Source organism: Osmerus mordax, chromosome 5 (assembly GCF_038355195.1).
Source record: "Osmerus mordax isolate fOsmMor3 chromosome 5, fOsmMor3.pri, whole genome shotgun sequence".
NCBI classification, from domain to species: Eukaryota; Metazoa; Chordata; class Actinopteri; order Osmeriformes; family Osmeridae; genus Osmerus; species Osmerus mordax.
This window is the reverse complement of record NC_090054.1, coordinates 12,646,864-12,674,313: the sequence shown is the minus strand read 5'-3', so window position 1 is coordinate 12,674,313 and position 27,450 is coordinate 12,646,864. Positions and strand designations below refer to the sequence as shown.

At 41.4% G+C, this 27,450-nt stretch overlaps 1 protein-coding gene across 1 annotated transcript; it reads left to right on the top strand.

Moving 5' to 3' along the window:
• Window positions 1–928: 928 nt before the first annotated feature.
• On the top strand, window positions 929–26,313 carry si:ch211-250c4.3 (uncharacterized protein LOC100535981 homolog). The gene is made up of 8 exons (XM_067236434.1): window positions 929–1,287; window positions 8,936–9,777; window positions 16,102–16,263; window positions 20,118–20,280; window positions 21,341–21,480; window positions 21,988–22,109; window positions 23,917–24,021; window positions 24,630–26,313. The coding sequence occupies exons 1-7, from the start codon at window positions 1,209–1,211 to the stop codon at window positions 24,011–24,013; spliced, it is 1,605 nt and encodes a 534-aa protein (XP_067092535.1). The 5' UTR covers window positions 929–1,208; the 3' UTR covers window positions 24,014–24,021; window positions 24,630–26,313.
• Window positions 26,314–27,450: the final 1,137 nt, after the last annotated feature.

Genomic DNA, 27,450 nt, shown 5'->3' with positions numbered 1-27,450 from the left:
GAGTAGAATGTGTTTCCCAACAAACACAAGCTGTGTCTGTTACCTCCCACACAGATCTTTAGAGTGAAAGAGGGTGAAAGATACTGTAGATTTTCTTTTTTGTGTGTCAAGATCACTCGCTTGACAGAAAAACAGCACAGGTACAGTAGTATGTACAAATGTATTGCAGTTTTCACACTAATTACACAAGTGTGACAATAATCTGTTATTTTGAGTGTGTACAATATTAATCAAGTATAACATAAAAAACTAAAATCCTGACTCCCTTGCAGTGAAAAGGAAGATCAGCGTCATCGGCATTCAATAGCTCTGTAATCAGGCAGGAGAGACCGACTGATACATATTTCCTTGGTATTTCCTGGTCTGTGGAAAATGTAATAATGAAAGACAGTAAAACCCTCTCCAACACTTTTTCTTCTCTCTCTCTCTCTCTCTCTCTCTCTCTCTCTCTCTCTCTCTCTCTCTCTCTCTCTCTCTCTCTCTCTCTCTCTCTCTCTCTCTCTCTCTCGCTCTCTCTCTCTTTCTCTCGTTCTCGCTCTGTCTCTCTCTCTGTATCTGACAGTTGGTCTTCAACCGTAATAAAGCTTCTTTTTATGTCTCACATTCTCTTTTTCTGTTCTATTTTTTCTTTCTCTACCTCTATCTCACACTGTCTGTATTTCCCTCCATCTTTGTCTCTCTGTCTTTGTCTCTTTTGCACTCTCTCTCTCTGTTATTAGCCTCTCACGTTTGCCCTAAGGTTACATTTAAATCTTAACCAGGCTTCTTCCAAGTCTTCCCTCCCTCCCTTCCCCACTCCCTCCTCGTCCTCCCTCCATTCCCTCCCTCCCTTTGGCTGGCTGCCACTCCTCTCAGAGGTCCTGCGGTAGTGTGTGTTGTCGATGTGAGCCCAGCCCCCTTACTCTTCTCAGCTGGACACGCACACACTCTTGCTCACAGACAGACAGGCAGGCAGGCAGGCACCATGACCCCTACTTGGGACACCCACAGCACTGCGACCTATGGCAACAAATGCTTCCCTCTGAACTGAACTGTAAGTTTACTTTGGGACACTGAAAGCAGCTGGACTACGCAGAAGCCTCTACGAAACAACACAGGGGCACAAGGAACTACTGAGGAGGGATTTTCTGCTGTATCTTCTGTGGAGGAGACAAGAGTTTTTTTGCTCACCGTTACTGCAGTTGCTGAACCGGTGGAATTAACCATCTATGAGTTTGAAGAGGAAAAAGGCCAGCATGGTGTTCAGCTGGCAGAAGTCTTTCTCCATCCTCACCCCTTGGAGGAAAGGTAGAAGAAAACATAATATTTAACGTTCTTAAAAGTCTTTGTGTTCAAAGGATGTTTAATCTAGTGCCAGCTTGTCTATGCTACCTGGACTCTCTGACACAAATTGTTATTTGAGTGTCTGGTAGATGAGAGGTTGGGGTTTGGGAAAGGGGATAATTTCACCCTGGAGGTAGGAGCTGTTTTAGACACAAGTGTGCTATTTCAGAAGCCTGACTTTCAAGATGCTAATCATCTCATCAAAAACAACACGTCTATAAAAACAGATATTTAGATCTCCAGGGTATTTGTGCTTGAACTTGAATAATAAGGGCTAAATTGTTAGGATTGGAGCATTTAAGGGGAAGAAAGCACACTTACAGTATCAAGTACACTTCATTGTGGACATTGGCTCTTTAGAATGCACTAGAAATCATGAGTATGATGTTGAAAACAGCAATCAGTTTTTCATCACTAGATGACACACACCAAAATGACAACAGGAGTATGTACTATGCTGCGTATAATTTGAAACCGAGACAACACAATTGTTTTTGCTTTGCACTGCCTATAAAGTTAATTATGGAAACATTCAAGGGAGAGAAAACATGGTTTGAATCCTGATTCATTCACCATCTGGTTGTTACAAGAACAGAGGTTTGATATTTAAAAGTGGCTTGTTTCTTCCCAACTGAAGATGCCATGAAATTCACTTTATCAGAGGAGGAGAGCAGTAGAAACAGTAGGTAATCATGTCCTAAGAGACACGTTCTTGAGCACCAAACTCCTTGTGTTGGCTGTAACTGGAGAGACTGTATCAGATGACAAACCAACCATATCAGATTCTTTATACAGACGCTTTATGACATATGATATGGGATAATACACAGTCATGTTTTGAATGCCCTCTGTCTTATATAACGTGGTGTACAGTTTAGTCTTTTAAAAAATGGTGTTGTAACAGCACAGTGAAAATAATTGCCGTCAAGCTTTTGCTAGGACTGTTTTTTAAAAGGACTACTTGAAAAGAAAAAGTTTGACCACAAAATGACACAGGGTCCTCATTCTCATCCTCGCTCCTATATTATCAGACTATCCTGCATTCCAAGTAACCGCCTCTATCAGATAACAATCACCACTTATGTACTGTATGACCCCCCTACACCTGCTGCCAAGGATCGACTCCTTCAGATCCTCAATTAGTTTAGTTCTGGGAAAGAGAGAGCATTCTTGTCATTGTTACAGTTGTGAAAGAGTCACAGAAGACCTTCTCTGATGGGAATCACGTTGTTTGCCGTGCTTCTTGAAGCTAGAAGAAACGAAGCATTGTAAAGATAACGTTGACATTGTGTACACGACAGCACAGCCAAGCAAAGCCTTTATGGGTGTATTCTTCTAATTCTCCCATTGTTATTTGATCACTGTTTGTTTTTCAGGGAGTGAGTATTGTTTGTTGAGAAGAGAAGAGGGTTAAGATTCAATCTTCCCTTTTTTGCTTCAAAATAGACAATAGCTCACAAAAAAGGTTTCAGTTGAGATTAAACTGTTTCATGATATAAGTAACACAGTATTTGAAAATGACATGTATGTCATCAAGATATTCCCTCTCCTTCTGTTTCCTATCATTCTGACTCAGGAAGCAGGGCGTGAGCTGTAGGCACCAGAATATGAAATAATTATTCAAGAAAGAGCTGTCAAGAATGATTCTGTTTTCAGGAATTTTGGAAACCTGTGGGGAGTGATAGTAGTTGTAAACATGTAACAGTATGTCTCATCATGCAAACCTTTGAGCCGGCCAGGAAAACCCCCAAGGCCAAATCATTCCAGGTGTTTCATTCTGACTGAGATAAGTAAGTTTTTTTCAGTCAGGTCACTCCTTATGTGGCTGAAGGTATTATTGTTATTGTTTTGGTTGTATAAAGGTCATTCATTTCGTTGTGTTACTGTTAATGTGCCTATTATAAGCACATTGTGTTTCCTCCTGGTATGAAATGTGCTGTATACAGAAAGTTTGATTTGATTTCATATTAAATGTGAGTTAGGAAGTAAATTGGTGATGTAAATAGTTAAAGAAAGACTAGGTCACAGGAGTGGGTGAGGGGCTGCCGTATACGTTTGGATTTAGTCAAACTCCAGAACCTGAACTGTCGAAGGAAATTAGCCTGGAGGAGACTTGACTTGAGTTACAGCTCTCAGGCACATTCTTGCCTTATCCTAAACTGTGTCTGATAGGGGGGAACGGAGGGCCCCCCTCAAGCCGACGGTGATAAAGACAGGAGTCTGGTAACCATCCTTGGGGTTGACGACGTCACGGCCAAGAAAGAAGAGTGTTTGGGTGCATGTGCGTGTGTGGGAGGGATACCGGCCATGCAAGGTGTTGAGAGACATGTAGTTGTGAGGTGCCCTCATTTCCTAGAAGTTGGGGGGATGGTTGAGAGATGGAGAGATAGAGGGTAGGATGAGGTGGGATCGGGTGAAAGGGGGAAAATGTGTGGCAGTAATTTACACGCAATCAGATAAGGCATCTGGTTTGTGTCACTTGAGATGTTGTTGCACCTGATGGAGAAGAATATTGTGCTTCTATGGCATGAAGGAAAAAAGCATTGTACAAAGTATCCGTGGAGGAATTAAAACACTTTTTTTCCCAGAAATGTTGTTTAAAAAAACACACACAAAAACAACAAATCAATTAACAAGTCAACCACACAGTGTAATTGAATTAGGGTCCAGACCAGGTGGTTATTTACTAGGTGCTTGAGGTCAGTCTGACCAGTGACCACCCAAAGTAGTAACAGGGAGCTGACATACCAATGAGCCCTTTGGACCGTAAAAATAGCCAACTTGTGATGGCCTGTTTATGACCTTTCCACGCAGAATCTAAGGGGCAACTGAATGAACAGTTTAGCCCGAGGACTGACACATACCGTTGCTTAGCGCCTCAGGAACTCTTAAATCAGCTTTTTGCATCAAGAAGGGGCGAGCGCACCTGCTTTGGAGGACAGGTCCTATTTTTGAAACGACTATAAAGATAATCTGGAATACGCCCTTTTAAGGGTGACAAAACCTCAAGTGGAATTGTAAAGACTGATAGTCTATGGATGGATATGTTGGGATACTTGCCTTGTCGTAATCGATCTATAGTTTTTGGGGGATCCCAGCCTATAGTGCCGAGGATGAAATCAGTGGAATGTGAAATCAGTGTGGCGTATGGATGTTCTCAGGTCAGAAGCCAGGATGGAACTATTGGAGACACGTATGTACTGGTACACATACACACATGTGTCCTTACCCAGCACATCTTTGGGCCACTCCCTAAACCCACTAAGCTCTGGCACCAGACGTGTTTTGCCTCTGTGAGGGAGTGACAGCCTTCCCAGACGCTTTGTTCTCCCACTGAGTCCTGGCTCCAGACTTCTGGGAGGGCAATAGGGCAATCCCTAGACTTTAACTCCCCTTCAGTGAGGCGATCACTAAGAAAATATCCATTTGTCAATGACTAAGTATATGTATTTTTGCCCTCAGACATTACCTTCTTGGCTGTAGTTTGAGTGAGAATGATCTTCACGTCATGGGAAATGTGGGAGTTTGTCATTAAGGAGTCAGGGGGCTGTTTGTAATGACATGTTGTGGGGGTTAGTCAGCTGTGTACCTGGTGATAGGCTGATTCCCCAAGTCTAGACAATTACAGGATAGAATATCTGTTTTGTGTTTGGGAAGAGGACACCTGGAGGAGGTCAACACCTGCTAAGGCGTGGATGATTAGGAGGATTGGGCCTGGAAGACTGGATAACAATGGCAGCAGTCAGATTACATGGCTCAATAAGCAAGGTGACCAGTGTGTAATTAAAGTCAGTCTTGTCCCGTTACTATTGTTTGTCTGTTAACGCACAGGAACAGGCATGTATTGTATTGGCAAGACGTCAGGCGTGGACAATGAAAAGGGATGAAAGTACATTCTGAGAAGATTTGCTGTTATTCTTGCTTTTAAAAGCAACTTAACTTTGAATCTGTGAGTCGAATTCTTCTCTCCATCTTTAATTCATCTCCACTTTCTTGGTTTTGAAAATAAATTCCTTGAGTGTTAAGTCATTGAAAATAGTTCCCCCTTCTTCCTAATGCTGTTAATAGGGAAAAGATGTCTTGGAGGAGTACTGTCCACAAACAGCATCCTATCAGTTTATCCCATCCAGTCAACAAGCTAAACACGAAGATTGTATTTCAGAGTATAATACATATTACAGATGAACTTACAAACAAGTGTTAGCGCTGATGTTACCATGCCTAAAATGAAGATGTTTGCAGTGATAAAGTCTTGTCAACGTCCATGCTGTGCATGTTGTGCTACAAATTGAGAATGCTTTACAGACTTTTGAGCCTTTTATTTTTATTTCATCTATAACTACCCCAAGTGAACTTAGAAACCAGAAAACCCAGTTTTCAGGCTTGCCACAAATCAAAATATTTCCTGCCAAACCATGCCCATTACTGCTTTGCGATAAAGTCTAAAGAAATAAAGAAAGTATTTTCAGGTACAGAGTGCAACTGACAGGAGAAACAAATATTCTGCTCTCATATTCATCTAACACAGCTACTGATCTTGATTATGTTTAGAATTGTTGTCCCGTCCTGTACTGTACCTCTGGCATATTCATACTCCTTGGCAGGTTGTTTATAATACAGAGTTAAGATTGCAAGCTCCTGGGCGGTCGCTGAAGGTTTGTTTGATCTCCCCAGTACAGAGAGCCAGGTCCTGGGGCCGTTAATTGAAAATCCAGGGGGATTTAGGATGCAGATTGTTTTTAGTCGGGACAACGACAAAAAAATGCACTTCTAGCAACGTTTTTTTGTGTGCCCTATTTGAAGCACTCCCCTGCCAGACCCAGTGGAAAGGAAAGGGAAGTGTGAACCATTTCAGGGTATGAATAAATAAATAATGGCATATTTCTATAATTGACTTTCATTTATATGTAGATTTACAAACGCATGATGCTTTGAGTGAGGTTTCAACCATAAAACCTTTGGCAGAATCTTTACAGTTTGTTAGCATTTCAATGGAGACTCAACACATGAACTTAAATGAGTTGAAGGGCTTTGCTCTGACCATGTCTTAAAGTGGTAAATATTTACAATTTTCAACCAAATGTTTAAACAATCAATTCCTTATAACTTATATATTCTCAACAACTACTCAAGTTGGCTGCAAAACAACACAATGACCTGAGGTAGTTGTAGTGTGTGTCAGTGTTACTTTTCAAGCATTTAATTCTCATCACTGTGTGAGATCTCTTGCCACTGTGTGAGAACAGTTCCCACCACTCACTGGCACATGACTGACCATACACTAACATGAGAAAGTCAATTAAGAGATTATCAGGGCAGTGACACAAGAGGAGCGAGCCTTGGGTTATACATTCTCATATCTCCCCCAAGGGATTTGTAGCCTTATCTGGCTTAGTAAACTGCTGTAAATATGTTTAATGAGGTCTTAAAGTTCATTTACAGCCGTACCCCGAGTACTGTCCACATCTACTGTTTTTAGTGGATCTGCCTGGAAGATCAGGTTTCAAGATTGCATACTGTAAGCTCAACTGGAAAGCCTTTTTGAAAGGAACAGAGTTTAAAAAAATCTTGTCTTACTTCTGCAGATAACTCTGTTTAGAAAGACATATACTCTAAATCCTGTTCTGTAATTTATTGATGACTTTACATGCTTCTTCAAAGGCCGCGTTGAAAAGGGACTTGAATGAAATTAGAAATCAATTTACGCTTAGATTTGCCTTCATTGTTCAAATATGTGAGGTTGTGATCAAATCTGAGGTACTTGAAAAACACAATCTGTGGGAGTTTAAAGGGCCATGTAGTTCTTATGTCTCTCCCCATAAGGTTTTCTTGCACTAGATCATACTGGCATTTATAGAAAACAGGAAATATGTTTATTAGCCTACATTAAAAATGTGTTTTGTGGTGTGATGGTTGAAGTTGGACAAGTGGAATTCCTCTCCATGTAGAACATCATCAGCACTATAGCAGTCATAACGAAAGTACAGAAATTTATTGTAAGTGAGATGTACCAAATCATGCCATTTAACCCAAATAATGTAAATAAGAACAATTAGATTATTAACAATTCTAAATGTAAATGTTTGCATACCGTGTTTTTCGATGGACTGTGGAATGTTTCAAGCTAATTATTTTGAGAAGTTGACTGTAAACAGACAAGGAAAACACAGCCATTGTTTATAGTAGGAAGAGCTCTGAAAACTTGACAAACTGACAAAACAGACTGAAAAGTTTGTAGCAGAGGGCTGTCCAATTGAAAAAAGGTTTATCACAACTGTTGTTCTCTTTGAAAACATGGGTGCGTCCCCTTTATGGGGATGTAATCCTCAGTGTAAGTATCCTTTGTAAGTATCTCAACTTTTTTAACTGACTAACCAAACAAATGTCCCACTTGTGTTTTTGCACTGTTATTAGCTGGCATACAGCATGGTAATTAGATACTGTACAGCCCCTGATCTATCAAGCTACCAGAGTTTTTGAAAATAAAGTTACAAATTTTTGTTGACGCATGAGTCATCAGTTTAGCTGCCCTTTCAAATTCTGTCACAATGTTTACTGCATCATTTCCTAACGATCAATCTGTAATGAAATTCCCCAAAGGAATGTTTTTACTTCTATAACCCACCCCAACTCCTCAAGTGGGAACCCTGTAGAAAAGGGACAATATATTTTGATTCTGAAATGGGGTCTAGAATCACAAGAAAAAACTTTTTTTTTGTTTTGTTTTTGTTCTGACCACATGTTGTTTGCTTCAAACAAAATTCTTATCAAAAAATATTTGTCTTAAGTTCCCCAGGAGTAATTGAACACATGAAAAGTACAATCTTAAGACTAATTGAATTTAACGAGTGGGAAGCTGCTGAACTTCCTCTGTTGTCGAAGATTGATCGTACATGTTTGCTTTTATGCTCTAGAGAAAAAAGGTACTCAAAAGACAAAATAAACAGACAAAACATATTGAATTAGACCTCTGCTTTCCCAGGGTAAAGACTGGCAAAATGGTATCTCGCTTTTTCCCTAATTCAAAGTTAGGAAAAGAATGGTTGATTGGCAGCGAAACGTATCAGATTGCTTGCAGCAAGAAAGAAGAGATGCCACATATGAGTGCACCCCATAATGGTATTAACTGGACCTTAAGATCAAAGCCGGACAGTCTGGTGTGGGACATAGACACACAATGTGAGTCCTGGGGTATGTGTGTGCCCCAAAGTTGAAGAATGCAGGATTGTATAAAAAGTAATCCTCAGGTTTCACAAAACCATCCTGGTGTACCACTAGATGTATATTATGACAGTACATCTGTGTCATTCATGGTCAAAAGAGTTGGACATGCCACTGTGAGTTCTTGGGAACAAAAACATCAGTAGATGGAATTCTTTACATACCTGATCTGTTACACTCTTTAATTTAGCTTCTAACAGACACTGTACTAAGGAATAGATATAGTAATTAGATGTTAGTAAAGGGTACATGCATGCAACTCAATTTATCGGGCATATGATACTTTTGCAGCTCTTAGACTGCTAAGCAACACTTGAAAACTGGCACCAACTCAGGTATTTGTCAGGGACAGTTTTGACTAATTGCGTTCTACAACTTATTCCTTTCACAGGGAAAGGGGACATGGTGCTGGAGAATGAAGTTGTCCTCACCAAGATGAAGCTCTTCAACAACTCCCATGAAAAACCCCTTAATGGTGACGATTCTGCATCCACTATATCCATGTCAGTATCTGAGCAGGACATCTCGGAACACGTCAAAACCATGGAGGGGAATTCGGAACTCGATAACATACCTGGACCGCCTCTTATGGAGTCAAGCTCAGACTACCTGTCTGTTATTTTTTCTGACACTAAGCTCCCAAGGCTGTACAAATTTGAGTCTGAGGACTCTGGAGTAGAACTGCCCAGTGGGGCTAACTCTCCGTCCACGCCCACCGGCTCGGAGCAGAGCTTTGTGGTGCATAGCCGGGAGCCCTCCTGTGACTCCTGTAACCTGAACACTCCCGTCCTGACCTCTGACCCACTCTTCTCACTCGACCAGCGTTCCGAAACCAGCGAGACAGAGAACTCGAATGATAACTCGAATGATAACTCATTGTGTACGACTGTGGACACTCGGGAGTACACTGGTGTAAACCCAGAGACTGAACTTGGCTCTGAAATTGAGAGGCCAGAGCTACACGTCACTAAGGAGGCCACAGATGTGGAAAGGACCCAGTGTGAAGCTTTGGGGGACACCTTTGAGAAAAACGAGGTGACCTCTGAACAGCTTGTGGAGAATGAGGCTCTTACAGAGGAGTTCAACTCAGAAAATTCGAGACCAAGGAGCCCATGCTTTGCTGGGGCCTGTGACAGCATGACTGGAGTTGAGACTGAACAGCATCCTCTAAGGAAAAGCTCTACAATTGACAGCCTGGAGGAGTATATGGAAGAATGCTGCAGACTCAGTGAGGTAATGTAATTTTTTCATTTAGGTTATTTACTCACAAAACTTGGCTTCTGCCATGTTTGTGAATAAGAGCACAGATGTTGCCAGCGTTTTTTTTTACAGTTTTAGGTTAGAGCCATAAAGGGTTATTTACATGGACGTGAATATCGCAAAACAGCAACCTGAATGAGTACAAGCTGATGTATTAAATCTAGTTACTACTGGTACATATCACAAGCATGAGGCATTCTTATATCTTATGTACAAAAAAAGACTAAAAAGATTTGCAAACCAATATGAGGCCATCCTTATAAAAACTTTGATTAGAGGATGGATGTTTACCTTATGTATACTAATTGAATGCACCTTATGACCTCATATCAAGTAGAACATATTGTAGTTTGGAATTTTCTTCTTTATAGCTGCCATGACATTTCCTGCCATTCGTGGGTCTATGTAGCTGTTAAAATTAGAGAGGCTGTTCAAACTTCCTCCAGACTGGCGGGAATTCAAGGAAAGCCGTTTTGGGTGGTGGACAACAAAAATCTTTATGCTCTGTGTCATTATCTCTAATTACCAACCCTTCCCAGCCTTAATGTCGCCTACTACTTCACTACCAACATCAATGAGGCTCCAGGGGGCTGTTTATGATAAGGGTTGTATTTCAAGTCGTCTTCGCTTGAAAAAAGTATTCCTTTCATATTTTATGGCACATTATATGACACAGATTTCAGGTGATTCAAATTAAAACAGATTTGTCTGGCACAAAGGCTAGCCCACTAAACAGGCATTGAATTATATTTAATTACATTCCAAAAGCGGCTTTAAGTTCTTGCCAGGAAATACACAAACATTCAAGGAATAAATCTCTTTTAGGAAGAAAGAAACGTAATCTCGGGTTGACCTCCATCTTTTCTTTGAACTCACCTTTTCCTTTGTAAGAGCGCAGCATAATAAAAAGCTTAAGCCATTCATAGGGACCAATAGAGGCACGTTCCATAATATAAGCTTGCCATTGAAAGCTGTGTTTTTATTCATGTTAAGGGAAGATTATTTTTTGAGAGACAACCCAATGTAATCTACTTTTTAACTGCACCTGACAGCTGCACAGGCTGCCAAGTCACAATCACCTGTTTGAAATGCTAAAAACATCTCGGTCAAGTTTCAACACCACCGTATCCTTTTGAATGTAAACAAGAGACAGTGTCACATGAACACCCACCTGAATGATTTTATGTTATTTTAGGGTTTGGTTCTATATTTCCTCAAGGAAATTGAGATAAGGAAGTGTTTAATCCTTTGATGTTTTGATCTTGTGATAGAACCTTTTGAAGTAGCTACAGATTCAGTTCATGGTCATCTACGTACATTTTCAGTTTCTTTAAAATGATAATGAGACTGTGGGAAATGAATAATACATCTAAATGTGGCTTGAGTGTGGGTCTGTTTGGGATCATGTGTCAAGCCAATTGTGATGAAAGTAATGACATCAGTGACTTTCCAAACATTTCCCAGAAAACACAGGTATATCTTAGGGTTAGGGTTAGACAGCTTAGACTACACCTACAGAGTCCATAGCACATTTACAATACATTTACATTTAGTCATTTAGCAGACACTCTTATCCAGAGCGACGTACAGTAAGTACAGGGACATTCTCCCCGAGGCAAGTAGGATGAAGTGCCTTGCCCAAGGACACAACATCATTTTTCACGGCCGGGAATCTAACCGGCAACCTTCTGATTAATAGCCCAACTCCCTAACCGCTCAGCCATCTGACCCCCTAAATATGAACAAATATGCATCAAACATGTCGTACATGGTCAATAAGACCCAAATGTTACCTGTGGCATCCCCCTGGAGGGTGTTCTGTTGCTCTGCATCTTAGTATATCTAAGTACTCCACGATTTGGAAGAATTTAAAACAGCAAAAACTAGACAAATACTTCAAAGCCCACATACTGTATCTCAATGGATTCTTTTCCATCTCCCCATCTCAGTCTTTCACAACAATGTCACGCTCACAGGTTTGAAGTAGACAAGGCTTTATTATGGAGCCGCAGGTAGAAAGGAACCCAAACGGCCCAGAGTGTTGCACACGGGCTTGTGGAAAAAAAGGGAGAGGCTCCGCAGTACAGTGCGAGGAGCCTGTTTCATGCTCCCACATGTCACGCAGCACCTGTTCATCTGTGCTGAGTGACTGTGCAGATGGCTACGGCGATGGTGCCGACGACCGCCCGCCCCTTCTCTCATCTGGGCACCGGGCGTTCCTCTGGTCTAAAGATTGGCGGCCTACCTGGACGCATCAAACAGGTGTCAAATAGCTCAAATTACTCACATATTTAGGCAGAGAAAGACCCTTTGATAGCTGCTAGGGCTCCACGGAGAGAACAGCGGACGGCTGGTATTTTCTTCACAAGGTTGGGCCCCACTTTGGCCTACTTTAAGGTACATTGCTGACATCTTCATCCTCATCGTCACCTGTCATCACAGGTAATCATTTTATTCCTTCACTAGGTAAATGGGGCACTATGTAGAGACACATTGGTAGAGACTTTAATCCCCCTGACCCTTAGCCCTTCCCTGTTTTCATAATCTGGGAACATTAACGTTTCCCTCCCTTCCTCTCAGTGTCTCTCAAGGGGCCTGGTGAGGAAGAGGGTTAGGTAGGATGGAGGTTCTTCAAAAGTCGGTAGGATGGACACAAGATACAGTATTTTCAAACAACACACCAGCACAGCTCAAAATGACAAGCAAGCTAAATTCAATTCTCTGCACTGCTAGTCTAACGACACATAAAAAGATACAGCCATGAAGGAGACACTGCATAGCAGACATATTTCAAACATGAGGAGAATGTCGATCATATGGATAGGATTAGGCGTCTTTCTGATCTTGGTCCTGCAGGCCTGTTTCTGTGTGGAAAACTGCCTGCACACTTTCCCACTCAGTTGCACAGTGTGAAATATGGTATCGCTGAGAAATGAAACCAGAGGAAGAAGCAACCATACCCCTTCTTCTTCAGCTCTGTGGTTTTAAAATAACATACACTTCCTCATCCGTAACATACACTGTGTACTGTACATAATACCCATTTGACTTGGAGAGGTTTGAGAGGAAACACAATCCAGTTATCCATTTAACTTGACATAATATAGAAAGCAGAACTTCATGCACCAATGTGTTTGTGTGCTTGTGTCTATTAATTGAAATGCCATTCATCATGTATATCAAATCTGATTTTAATTGTGAAAGTCTCTTAGTAAATGAACACATTCTAACTGTAATGTGTAGTGTAGTACAGCACTGTCAATACACCCACTTCCTCTAACAATCTGGCCTTCTGTAAGTCTTCAAAACTGCTTTTTATTTCAAAGCTATCAGAACCAGTGCAGGCAAATGGTGTGATTCCCCTTCTGGACACTTTGAGAGTCTACTACAGATTAGTGAGGCAAGAATACTATCTAAAACACTCTCCACATTGTTTGTGCTGAAAAACAAATGGGTTTTGGATTGGAGAAGCAGACTGCCAGTACCTCTCTCCCTATCTCTGAACGCACCCCACATCTGGTGCTCCATTCCATTCTAATACTGTCATGTTTAGGAAAGTATTTTTGATGAGACAGGCAGCAGACACCATGGAAATATCCCAAAAGAAAGACCAAACGAGGCCAATGTTTTCTAAAATTATCTTTTATTATTCCCAGATCATGCTCATGTTTTCAATCCCTACAGTGAATGCGACAGGAAATATAACTGTGGCTTTAATGGCTATTTAACATTTGAAAACATTTTTGTCATCAAATGGAGGCAAAATCGAGTATACCTGAACTGAAATAATACTTTAAATAATTGATAAATAATAGTATGAATAGTTTTCCCAACATAACAAACTATTCTAATCCATTACCCCATCACAACCTAGAGAGGGAACGCAAGAGAAACTCTAATTAAGACACAGGACCTTTCTTCCATGTCATGAACTCTGGTACCCCCTTCCTCCTGAGCAACTGAGAGCGGGAAGTCATGTGCGTAAGTTTGTTTAAATACTGCACAAGATGTGTATGTTTGTGAGTATGTGTGTGGGACATTCCCTGTCTTTCACTCTTTGCGACCCCCCACAAACCAACAGTCAGGGTCTCTTGGGGGCTGTGGAGGGCCGATAAGATCAGTCCCACCCTTCGTTCATCGTGCCTCTGCCAGGAAGACTGCTAATGACTACCTGTGTCATATCCTCCTCCCGTAACGTGATGGACTCTGTGTGTATTTTAGTGTGTGTGAGTGTGAATGTGTGTGCGTATATAATGTGAGGAAGGTCACTTCTAGGAGGAATCTATGACCTTATCCTACCATAGGCTGGAGCTGTGAAACCCGGCTGGGATTAGAAGCATTAGACTGTGCACTTGTCACAGGTCACAGCCACCTGTTTATGGGGAGGTTGTGATGGTAGTACGGTAGTCTTACTGAAACACTTGATAATGTATAAGCAGTAGTTTCTCATTTGTGCCAGCTTTAGCTTTTTATGGCAATCCTGTCATGTAAAAAGGATTTGGGGTAGTTTTTAAATATAGTAAACTCCCATAACATACTGGATGACTGAAAATGCTTGAAGTTTTCAAAATGCTTGGGAACAGGTACTTAAATACATTACAAGGCACACGTAATCCATAAATAATTCTGTGACAACCGCTGAATGAAGGGAAATGTGTTCATGGCTGTGCCTCTGAAACCCCGAGCCTGTGATGTGCAGAGGGTCGTTCTCTCTCCGTCAAAGGAAACCAGTGATGTCATCCTCCTGGTTGTTATGACTTGGTTTCCCATTGTTTGGTCCCTCTTTCCATCAGTGCACAGGTCCCTTACTGGAGTTTCACAGGAGAGACACGGAAAAAGGCCTTGTGAGAGGAGGAAAATGCCTTGTGAGAGAGGGAAAAGGCCCAGACCGAATCTCACTTCCTGCTTTTGTTGGGACAGTTTTTGGAATGTTGACGATTGTATAAATATTTGCTCAAAATTTCCTTTTCATATTGCTGAAAAACCTGAACATCTGTGGCTCTCTGGCAAAGCATACTGCACAAGGGTGAACAAACAAACAATGGTGTTTTTGCTGATGTGGTCATATATTTGATCAGCGACAGAAATGACTTCCCTGCTTCATCCTGCTCATGAACACTTCACAGTCATATTGGTCCTCACTGTTTTCACCTCTGCAAATCTACCCAACAGCTATATAGTTCCCATCACTCTTACAATACCAGTATTTTATCATAATTCATTCCTAATGCTGAAGTTCCTGAACTCTTGGGCAGTGGTAGACGTACTATTTTAATGTTGGGGCCAAAGCCTCTAAATTACCATTATGGTAATGCTGTAAATGACAAGTTACGGTTACTCAAACAGGCAAAAACATACACACTGACACTGTGGTATGCCGTTATTATATAAGGTCACCAAAACAAGCTCATATCCATAATCCCTTGTAGTCTTCTACATTTACATTTAGCAGACGCTCTTATCCAGAGCGACTTACAGTAAGTACAGGGACATTCCCCCTGAAGCAAGTAGGGTGAAGTGCCTTGCCCAAGGACACAACGTCATTTTGCACGGCTGGGAATCGAACTGGCAACCTTCAGATTACTAGCCCAACTCCCTCACCGCTCAGCCATCTGACTCCCAACTCTTCTAACATCCATCTGGCTACTCCTAACATGATTTTCAAGATAAAACAAACAGCCCGGACACTGGAATGCATTTACGGGTTTGGACAAGTTGTAAAAGCGACCTATGTGGGTTCACATATAACAATGTTTTGGTTGTCATAAAACACTTCTATCCGAACATTCTGAAGTGATGATGAAATTGTGCTGAGGTGTTGAATAGCAGACATCATCGTTGACAGGTTACGTCATCTGACACAACACCAGTGTTAAGACAGTGGTGTTTGAACCGTGTAATAGAGCACCTTTTTAGAAGGCATGTCAGGGTCCACAGTATTTTTCAAAAATATACTGCACAAATGTACCTCTATAGGACAAGAATATAACAACTGGGATGTTTCTTGAGTTTATGCTGAAAGACAAGCGGCTAGATTTATAATAAATAAACGATCAATTCATCACAGTTGAACACAATGCTTTACTGCCGCTCTTGCCGAAAGATCAGTCATACAGTCATTACCTTCAAACAAAACTCAAACATCAAGTGGTCCAAATATATGTAATTTCCGCGATTGCTGACCCAATACAATACTTTCATACCTACTGTATAGATCCTAGAATGGAACTGGTTTGGCACACCTACCTGACACTTATCTCAAAGTCTACTCTGACTCCTTCTGTCCTGGTCACACAGGTCCAGCAGGCCAACTCCAACCCCCTGGGCTCCGGTCTGGGCTACCTGGAACACATCTGCCAGCTCATTGAGAAGATCGGCCTGCTCCAGGAGACCAACCTGGGGCTCCAGAAACAGATCTGCAGCCTGCAGAAGGACAACAGGATGACCAAGACCAAAGATGTGAGCAGTAGTGTCCAGTGTACTCTGAAATCGACTTGCCCTTCTCTCTATTTAGAGACAAAAATGATTGATTTCGTTTGGAAAACAATGACGCACAATGTTCTGAGAGGTGAAGTGCTTCGGTATTGACGTGTCAACATCAATCTAATGGTAGATCATTTTAGGGAAAACTAAAATGACTGTGGTTATTGATCTTAGTTAGGAGGTACAGCACATTCCCTCAGAGATAAATTACCAGATGGCTTGTCCTCCAAAATCACTGGTGAGTTGTTAATCTTGCTGGATGAAAGCGTATTTTCAGTAATAAACAGCTGGCGTCATCCCCCTGCAAGCCTAGTGAAATGCATGTGGGGCACACATTTTGGAATGTCCTTGAAGCATCACAAAGGGACATATGTGCAATTGAGGCAATCGGATGTAGCAAACTTCAGAGGCTTTTCCTGACACCTGTGAGGAAACACTGTCACATTACAGATGGGTAGATGGATATACCCCTTCTTCAGTTGTCAGATTAGTTTTGTTATGGCCCCCATGACCTGAATTGTGAAATCGCAAACCCAGATCCTGTTTATGCCCTTGAGTCTGAATAAACTGGCCCCAGTCATCCCAAATGCTCGTAAACAGAAGGATTGCTTTGTAGGTTTATAAGTAAGCTTGATTCAGAATGTCCCTCTCTCACACCTAGCCTTAAATTGGATATAAGCACAGATTGCTCAAACAAGTGCAAGCAAGCGCATCGTCAGCAAAGAAGTAGCACAGGGCAAGAATATGTTTGTTATTTTTCTGTTGTGGGCACCATTTGGGTAGTATTCCAGTAAGCGCTCATAAAATGGCAGAAATTCTGCCCAGTTAACAATGTGTAACCTATAAAATCCACGGCTCAGTTCTCCTCACTCTCACTTTCCTTCCCCAAACAGGATGAATAACTGGGGTCCCAATGTTATCTTACCAATGCCAGTGGGACTAAGTATTGTTGCTCTTCAAAACAATTACAGCGATAATATGCACTCAGTTAGAGTGTGTTTTTGTGCAAAGTAATATCTGGTGTAAACCCTTAGCTGGATGCACCTACTGTACAATACTGTGTACAAGTCATTCAAAAATAATTTCCTGACAGTAACATCTTTTTATAAATCTTAGGCGTCACCTTTCTGAATAGTATTGAACTTTGCCCCTCTCTGTAGTGATTTATTCCTTTGGACTCCCACATTGTTGTGGATATCTCGTTTTTCCCTGGTGAAGAAGGCGAGGCGCAATACTGCAGCAGCCTATGTTCAGGGGGATTCACAGAGCTGGTTCTAAACTAGCTATGTCAGTTTGGGCCTGGGGGCCGGAAAAGCTTTCCACCAAAACAGTGGGTAAACCCAGCAGGAGCCTCCACTTCAAAGCCTTCAAAGAGAGAAAGAGGGAGAGAGAGGGAGAAGGAGAGGGAGAGAAAGAGAGAGAGTGGGAAGGGGTGATGACAGACAGACAGAGAGGGAGAGGGATTGGGAGAGGGAGAGGGAGAGGGACAAGGAGAGTGAGAGGGAGAGAAAGAGGGAGAGGGACAAGGAGAGTGAGAGGGAGAGAAAGAGGGAGAGGGACAAGGAGAGGGACAAGGACTAAATGACTAAAAATGAGTAAATGTAAATGTAAGGAGAGTGAGAGGGAGAGAAAGAGGGAGAGCGTGGGAAGGGGAGATAACAGAGAGACAGAGAGGGAGAGGGAGAGGGAGAGAGAGAGAGAGAGAGAGAGAGAGAGAGAGAGGGAGAGGGAGAGGGAGAGGGAGAGACTGGGAAGGGGTGATGACAGAAAGACAGAGAGGGAGAGGGAGAGGAAGAGGGAGAGCAAAAAGAGAGGTAGAGAGTTAGACGAGCAATAGAAAACAGTGAGTAGTGAGAAGCGCGAGAGCTCTGAATCTCTGAACAGTTATCACACAGCCCCTTTATCAAGTTGAGCGCTGTTTGAAGGCTTTAAGGTCATGACTTTCTCTTACAACAATACTCCTATTTATTTCTTTGTTGATAGAATTTGAACATTGAACTGTCTATCCATTTCAACACAAGAACAACAATGCTCTTCAACTGAAAGACGTCCCCATCCAAGACCACACCAGTTGTTCCTTCCCAGTCCCAAGTCAGGTCTCCTGTTGGGAGCAATTCAAAGGCAATGCCACGAGGCTAGTGTGAGGATGACACATCAAACAGAGAAGCAGCTTATCTGAGACGTGTCTTAAAATCCACTGAATGGACCAAATAGACACTCTCCAATCCCTGAGCCTATTAAGCCTCCACCTCACCTTTCTCACCAGCAGCACCTCACAGCCGTACACATAATTAACACTATGAGTCCCAGACAATGGACATTACCACCTACATAGAAAGACTTTTCTCCCTTCCTCCTGTTTTTGATCATTCCTATTATGGAACCACTAAGTTGTTCTCTTTCAACTTCCACAAAGAGAAGTAGCTATCCCATAATAGCAGTTGCTACTGTATATAAACAGCAAAACAAGTTGACATGTGCTTGTGCCAAGAGTTCCTCTTGTGACCTTGATACAAAGGAAGAAAACCCCCCCCCCCATGAAAGGATTTTTTGTTTTTTTTTCATGACAAAAAATGTCCAGGCTTTCTCGACTAACAGATAATACACTAGAATCGCTTTTACAACATCCAGAAATGAATGTGAGCTCACTCCCAATAGCCTCCTCCTTCTCTATTCTCAGAGCTGCATTATCTCACACAAAGACAACATCCTAAACCTGTCCCTGGGTTATTAAGGGGCAGGAAGTGATGCAGGGAACATTCCAGAGGTTCTGGACACCACATAATACCTCTAGCAGCCTAATCCTCTTCTGGGGGGTCAAAGGTCCCAGGCTTGACTCGGAACAACTCCCCTCACACGTGTCTCTTGAGATGGGCCACAGAGCTAAGCACACACAGATGCGCAGGTCCTCGTAGGTGGTGTAGACCACAGTGAAAACATGGTCAGTGACAGCCACCCTCCCAGGCCTGGACATGTCTTTTATGTGAGGAGGAGTGCGGTGGTGCTGCATGCAGCGAGAGATGTCAGATCGCCGCCAACCTGTAACAACAAAAACAATGTCATGGAGAGGGACCGCAGCCGCCGTTTATCATCCTGTGCTCTTCACTGTCTTCAGTGAATGTAAACGCTCAGTGATATGGAACAGGTTAGGTAGAGGAGATTTTTTTTTTTTTTTTCAGACTAAACAATATATTTTTGGGTATGTGGTGATGTTATGTTATAGTGTGATATGGTACATCCTGGATTTTACCGAGAAATCATTCTTTACATAAATAGTTTTATGTTTTGAGTCTTAGAATGATGAACATTTGTATATGTTTTTAGTGGACTTGGAGGTAGGCTACTTATTTATCTCTGTATGGAATGCTGAATTATGTATTACAGGGTGAAAACAATTACCAAATTCAGTTTTGGATAGTAAAACCAAAATATCACTGACCCTTTTAAAGTGCCTGGCAACATACAGTACAACAATAGAGCACCTTTGTGTGGCGTCCATAACTTGAATTTGTAACAGATGGTTACTTGGAACCAAAGCATGTAGAGTTGAAAGACCCACGAGTGAGAAAAACAACAAACACAGATTGAAATAATAAAAACATACTTAATGTGCATAAGTGTTCTTGTTCTTGCCAAGGTCTGTCTGTTCTAAGCTAGGATGTTGTGAGGAAGCCACAGTACAGTACTCTGACTGTGATATCATGTTTATTAGTAACTGTGGGTGACCAAAGGCATACATACTTTCTGGCATACAAAGAAGCTGATCTAACACATATCCTAAACACTGACTGTCATGCCTGGGCCTTGTCTTCCTGTATGTTCCTCTTTAGGACTTCTTCCAGCAGCACTGTAGCTGTGGGGCTGCCAGTCTGGCTTTCCAGGACCTGAAGAAACTCTCCAGAGGGGAATTCCTCAACTCCTCCAACAGTACCTTGTCTGACCTGTCCACTATCCCAGAGGTCACGCGCCACCCGGCCCTCACACTACGGAGAGGTCAGTAGGACTTTCAGTCTAGGCAATGCCATTTCCTAGTCAACACAGTCGATTATATTGTCAGAATGCAGTGTACCTCATCTATTGTTAATCACAGTTGTAAATATAGTATAGCACTAACCAACTTATAAAAACCTCCACATTTACTGCATTACAGTCAATAAAAGTATTGCCTGATCCACTCACAGGTCAAGTCATTCTTAATTGTATAGTACAGACCAACATTTTTTCTTTTTACTTTTCATTCTTGAGGTCCACTTGATTTAACTTTGCTAGCGTGGGCTTTGCAATTACATACCATTAACTGAGACACAATATCAACTAGACTAAATATCAACTATTCTGTTCAGTCTCAGTTGTCCTGGTTTGATCTGACATTTTCAGTTAAACCCTGCTTTCTCTTCCTTCTTCTTTTATTTCCTTTATAAGCATTGGATCCGCACTTCATAACCTGGTCCGATTAGGTTCATTACCACACACAAGATCACAAAATACTCTTCTAAAGTCAAAGTGGGCCCAAGGTTTTCTCGGAATCGAATAGGTTTATTATTTCAGAGCATTAGCAATTCTCAGGTTTCAAAACATGACCGGGGAGGGACCTCAGGTGTGCTTTCTGTCTGACGTTCCCAGATTTCAGCTTGCATTCCTGGCCGAAGTTGGTCACCCAGCAACCAAGTCATTTCCCCAAATGTTTTTGCGGTTCTCTGTGTTTTTGTTTTTGGAGGGGCTCACATGTCCTCAGGTAGGCGAGTGACAGTCTAGTGGGCCTGAGGGCACGTTGGAAATTATGACTTGAGCAGGAAAATTCCTGGCATGCTGCGAATGGAGGGAACATACAACATCCCGTGGTTTCAGGAATTCCTAACTCCTTCCTCCGATGGGCAGGAAACTGGAGCTGGGGTGGGAAAAGGGGACTAAGTGACCAGGGAAGATCGTGGCAGGATACGGCACGATTTTGTACTGTAAGAAATCCCCTGATCCCAGTGCTAAGGCAAACAGGGATTTTCCACACAGGCACACACCACTTACTGATCCATTTCACCTGTATCTCTGTGGGCAGATGTTGGCAGCGAGGCTGGATGCCAATCTCTGGGGTCTGTGGCCCTGTGGAGGCGAGGTCTGAACCGGAGGAGCTACACGGAGGGGGAAGCGCGGTATCTTTGCGACAGCTCCGAGCGCCTCTCTGCCCCCCACAGACGGGTGAGTCACACCACACCACGTTTCCTCTGCGATTCACTGGGGTGGAATGCAACATCCTTCGCGTGTTTACTCTGCGCTTGGCTCACTGCCAACCAAGAGACGCGTAGAGACGTACACGTGATCACGTTTGTCTTTCATAAATGAACCAAATGTAAAGTAAATCAAATGTACAGTATTTCTAGGATGTACAGTCCAGTACCTTAATGAGATCTACTAGCCTGCTAAACATCTTAGTTATGATGAAGTGACTGGAGGGGGGATGAAGAGACATGATGTGATTTACGTCATGAGCTGTAAAGTTCAACAAACAGCAGACAACTTGATCCCCCAAAATATGGCCCATAAATAATGATGAACACTTGTTTTCAAGTATTTTAGTTACAAAGCGTTGCAGGTCAAATGTATTTTCCGCCTCTCCGCCCTTTGTTGTGTATGCACATTACCAAAAATCCTGATGTAAAAAATGTTTGTGCATGTGTGTGTATGTGTGTGTGTGTGTGTGTGAAGCTGAGTGAGAATTACACATGGGGGCGAGTGAAGGACCTGGTAAAGAAGAGCAAGCTACGAAACCAGAGCAGACTGAGTCTGACCTCTACGTCCCTGAAGATGTCCTGTCCACAACTCTACCGGTGAGGACACACTCGGCCAGGACTTAAAAAATATGTTTTCTGTAAAATACACAGTAGTTGTGTATTCTGTAAAATACAAAACTACTGTAATAAACACAGACTGCAGACGAGCAAGATCTTTTCCAACAAGAGGAATGGTGAATGTGAATGGGTTGCTATTGTGTAGTGTTCAGACATTCTGGGAGAAGGTTGATGTTAAATGCCTTGTTTACTTTTCATGTGTTGGAATGAACCTAGTGTGCATAAACCAGTGCTGGAAAATAAAGATAAAAAGGTTGTCTAACTATTTCAGAATTAGAATTTGAACATTTGGATCTGATGTATTTCAAGAATTTGGAACAAAACTTTAAGAGTACGGTTTACTATATTTTGGGGTTGAGATATTTTAAGCTAGCTTTAGTGAAGATACATACTTGGGTAAGCTACAACTGTACACAAAAGAGACCCACATTTCCTTTCTCTCCCCTTCATATAAGCAATCCCCTGCGACCCCAGTTTGATGAGGTAATCTGGCTCAATCAGAATCAAGGTGTGTCAGACTGCCGTGCACAGGTCTCTGTTGTCACCAGAAAGCCAACAGGCAGCAGATGGAGCCATTTTACCGGCACAAATGACCCTTCTAGCACCAGGCCGTGAGATACACCCCTTGTCTTTCCACAAACCCTATAAAATGTTACAACTTCATTTTGAAAACATAAGAACATGAAACAGGTGCACAGTCCAGAGAGACACTTTATGGTGTTTATTCAGTGACTACACAAATGTTGTTATCATGTCCCAGCACTGTAAACCCATTATTTCCTCTTACCACCCCTGACTTCCTAAAGAGTTTACTGCATGGCACCCAAGTTTACCTTGGGTTTTCTCTGGGTGTGAGTGTTGACTTGCACAGACGGGGTTAAATGGCACAAGTTCAAAGCCACAGTCCATGTACCATGGTCTGTGGTCCTCCCTTATTTGTTGAACAAAAATAAATTGTCCTTACAGATGGAATGTGAGTTATTTTACACAAGGGCTTTAATAGCAACATTCTGAGTGAAAGAGAGAGAGAAGCAAAATTGAGCAAAAGAGAGAGAGGAATACTTTATGTAAAGCGTTGACAGCCTGAACAATTTTTGTGGAGGACTGAATTTCTTTTGCATGTGCAAGATGGGTGTGCCTCTGTATAAATTGTGGTATTTCTTTGTTTGAAGGGTTGTAGAACACAGGAATCTGGTGGGAGTTACGGGCTTAGTGGAGAGAACAGCTATTTGTTCATTCCTTCAACCCTTTCCATGATTTCAGCGGGGCACTCCTCCTGTAGGGAGCTTGGCCGTAACCCAGGCAAATAGTGTTTGGGGTTGTTCTGTCAGGTTGCTGGTATGCTTGGAGGAGTAGAGGAAGAGAAATCCCCATAGATTCAACATGGGTCTGATGAGATTTGGGCCACACTGAATTTACGTAAAGGGAGATCCTCTTCTCCTAGATTAAAAAGCATAAGCACAAGATATGTAAGAAATATGTACATGTTGGTTTTTCTATAGGGGATACACTTTGTAACTCTTTTGATGAAACTAAATCTAGTCACGTATAATGTTCTCAGGGGTGTAGGTTTGACCTAACAGTGTGGGGGGCGGAAGGGGACGAGGCATAAAAGCATGACTTGTTGGTGACAGTAGAGAAATAAAGAATATTTAACAGTATGTGATTTAAGCCAATGCATGTACCCTCCTTAGACCAGTTTCAGTCTAATGTTGCTCCCTTGAAAACCCTACTGCTTGTCATTGGTATGGAGCTCACCAGTAATGTTATCCTATCCTCCTGCCAGGCCTGACCTGGGACCAGTGGACTTGCCTGGCAGAAACCGAAACTCAATGATTGCCCTGGGACATCAAAACAAAATGGACATCCCTTGGCTACAGTAGAAAAGCAGGTAAACAATGTTATACTTTTCCTTTGAGATCTTACTCACAGGATGGGAAAGATTCCACCCATCCATCCCCAGTGTGACTGAGTTGTGTGGAAAGTGATAGATCATGTTTGGCTGGAGAGTTTGGCTGGAGCTCCCACCTTCTCCCTGAGACGGTCTCACGGTCTGGGGGCTGATGAATGAGACGGGTGTTAAGCTGATTCATGTCAGAGGTATATATTATAAGACAGATATATGGCAGGGTGATGCTGGTACCTCTGAAAGGTCTTAAGGTGTGTGTGAGCGTGTGTGTGTGATGGTATGTGTAAGTGAGTTTTATGAGTGTGTGTGTGATTTCAGATAGATTATGATTCACTGTAATATCAGTGAGTTTGGAAAGTAGAGTGATGTCCTTGATTTACATGATCTTGTTATGAACATATGACAAAACAAAAAACTATTTACAAAAGCATATTGCAAAAATACAAGAAATACAAATAAATACTGATGGTATTGATTGTGTAGATTGGCTGGAAAAAATATTAGGATAGCTTGTCTCCCCTCTCTGAAGCTGAGGAGGCAGAACTTCTGGCACATTCTGCCCAAACTGACTGTCTTTGTTTTCTATCAAGATAAAGAACAGATGGCCTGAAGTGGGAAGATATTCTGAAGGAGGAGGAGGACACAGTGAAGTTGCACAGATTTTTGACTGGAAAGGAGGAGTACGAAAGGAGGGATGACATTAGGGTAAATAGTAGTGATGGATGACAAAAAGTATGAAGAGAGTATATTAAAAAAGGATGGAGATGTATCTCTGTTAAGATAGTTTTGGAACACATTCAAGATATGAGGTTTGTTTACTCCATAATGTTTTGCGTCATACTTTGATGTGTTTTGATGATGCATTATCTAAACAAAACTATTATACAGTATGTACATTTTACAGGCATATATTACAACCCCTAAATACAGTATGCAATGATAAAACAAATAATGACAATATCTTGAGGGACAGTAACCACCAGATACTGTAGGTAACGTTGACTTTGACACAAAGTGTAATGGTTGTAACTATAGAGTCGAGAACATTAGACCATGTAAGCCTGTATATTACAATACTTTTTGGTTTCTGACACAAATGTTAATTAATCCGAGAAGAGCTGGTAATGTCTGCTGCATGTATCATTTATATGATGTGATCCTTTCACATGATTTCAAATAATTTGAGGTCGAAATGTGAGCGTATTCCCACATTCAAGAACCATGCATCTTATAACATGTTAATGTGAATTGTCTTGTTCATGTGAACAATAAATATGTGTGTATTATACAGGGATGGCTTATTGCAGTGCGTGCCGTACACATCGAAAGTCCATGTGGTTTGTGTCTGTGTGTGTGTTTGTGTGCGTGTGTATGTATCTAAAATGTATGTATGTATATATTCAAGAGGTGTGTATTAACTCCTGCTTCACTCTTATGTGAAGAAGAATGTTTAATATGTTAAAAGGGCCTTCATTGAACACTAAAATAAATCTGTACACCATTAACGACTACCATCAGAATATTACATAACACAGTCTCTTTTCCCTCACTTATCACTTATCTTTTTCTCACAGTGGTATGGTACGCTGGTCCATAAATCAAAACATTATCAATCTGTTTATTTGAAACATTCAACTCAAAACTGTTAAGAAACGGGGAAGAAAATTCATCAATCACAAAATGTATTTCATCAACGACTGCTACACATGTTGTGGAGACTTCCTGATGAGTTGAACACGAGGATAAAAGGTTGTACTTGACAAGCTAATAGTGATTTAGTATTCCCTTAACTCTTACAGGACATCACTGAAGCTTTGGAGGGAACAAGAAAACTAGTTTGAACAATAATTTCCAGAAGGTTTTGTAATTACTAAACTCTAGAATGGTTTTAGCTGGAAGCTAGCTTTGACCAGCTACTCCTGGACATGTTGTGACATCAAAACGTTTGAGTTGGTTTTCACATTGTGTATTTACTGTAACCAATAGAGTTATGTGTTATATGTGAGCAATATAAAAGACTAGTAGAATGGTAAGGACTACTACACACATACTAACAACGTGCTTCTAAATAAAATGAAATAATGGTGTACTCAAGCTGTATAATGTACAATATGTGCCTCTAGACACAATTTGCTTTTTTATTGAGTATTGATGAAGTCAGTCTCAAGAAGCAGTACATACTTATTTGCATGTCAGATATACGTAATTAACAGTCGAGGAGCTTCAAGATGAAATATGGTGACGTGTATGTAAAGAATATTGTACTTTGTTTTGGAAATGTATGCTAATTTGCATATTGTATCATTTTTCAAAGATATTTTTCAAAATAAAGCAGTTTTTGACACTAGATTATTAATGTTGGCTTGTTTTAGTTTCTGCATTTGGATTGATATCGGACCACTCTGCAGTCACTTCATCCATGGAAAGAAACCTTGGAAGTTGAGAACAGCAAGCAGAGGAAGGTGTTAAAACTGGAAACATACCTTTGAAAAAACATCCCCTCTAATTAAATCAATAGTAAAAGGTCTTATAACTCTTTGCATCCAGCATGATGTATTAGGCTATTGTAAAGATATTTTACTAGTGAGGTGCCTTGTTTTGCACAATAACATCACAATACATACGCCACATACTGATTTTCACCCACATGTATAATGTTGTAAATTCCATTATGGATCAACAAGAATCATTATAACCACATGCAGACTGAACAGGTAGATCATGGGCAGTGGACATTCTTTCTCACTTGCGTAAGCTGCCCAAGTAATCTCTGGGTCAATGTAGTCATACACCTCATATAGGTGATAGCACAGTCCACCATATCTCTATAAATGGAGGACTGGATCTAACCAACTGGAGATTTAGGTAAATTACTGATTAATCAAATATATAGCTCCTATGAGTTTGTTTAATTGCTTGATATTTGCAGAAAAGCCTACATCTGATACTTTCTGTAATTCTTGGCTCTTTTCAGTGCAAGAACAAAACTTAAAATGTGTTCATATGCTGACATCTATTGGTAACAGTTGCTACTGCAGGATCCCTTTTACACGCTCTATGCATGGTCTTACGTAAATGTAGAGCTACCAATGATGCAGATGCAGACCACAGTTAAAACTACTTTTCCATACTGTTGGACATTGCAATATTTTTTCAGGTATAGAACATCACAGTCTGAAACAGTCAACAGAAAACAACTCAAATTAAAAGGAAAAAAAAAACTTGTGGAATTTAGAATAAGATTTGTGCTCACCCTTGTCAGGAGTTTTAACAATTGAAGGTGTGTATGTACCACAAATGCCTCAAACAAATACTAATATATCATGGTAAATATATAAAGATATCTTGGCAAATTGACAGATATTAAAGTCAACAGCACTTTACATTGAGTGGATCACACACTGTTTTATT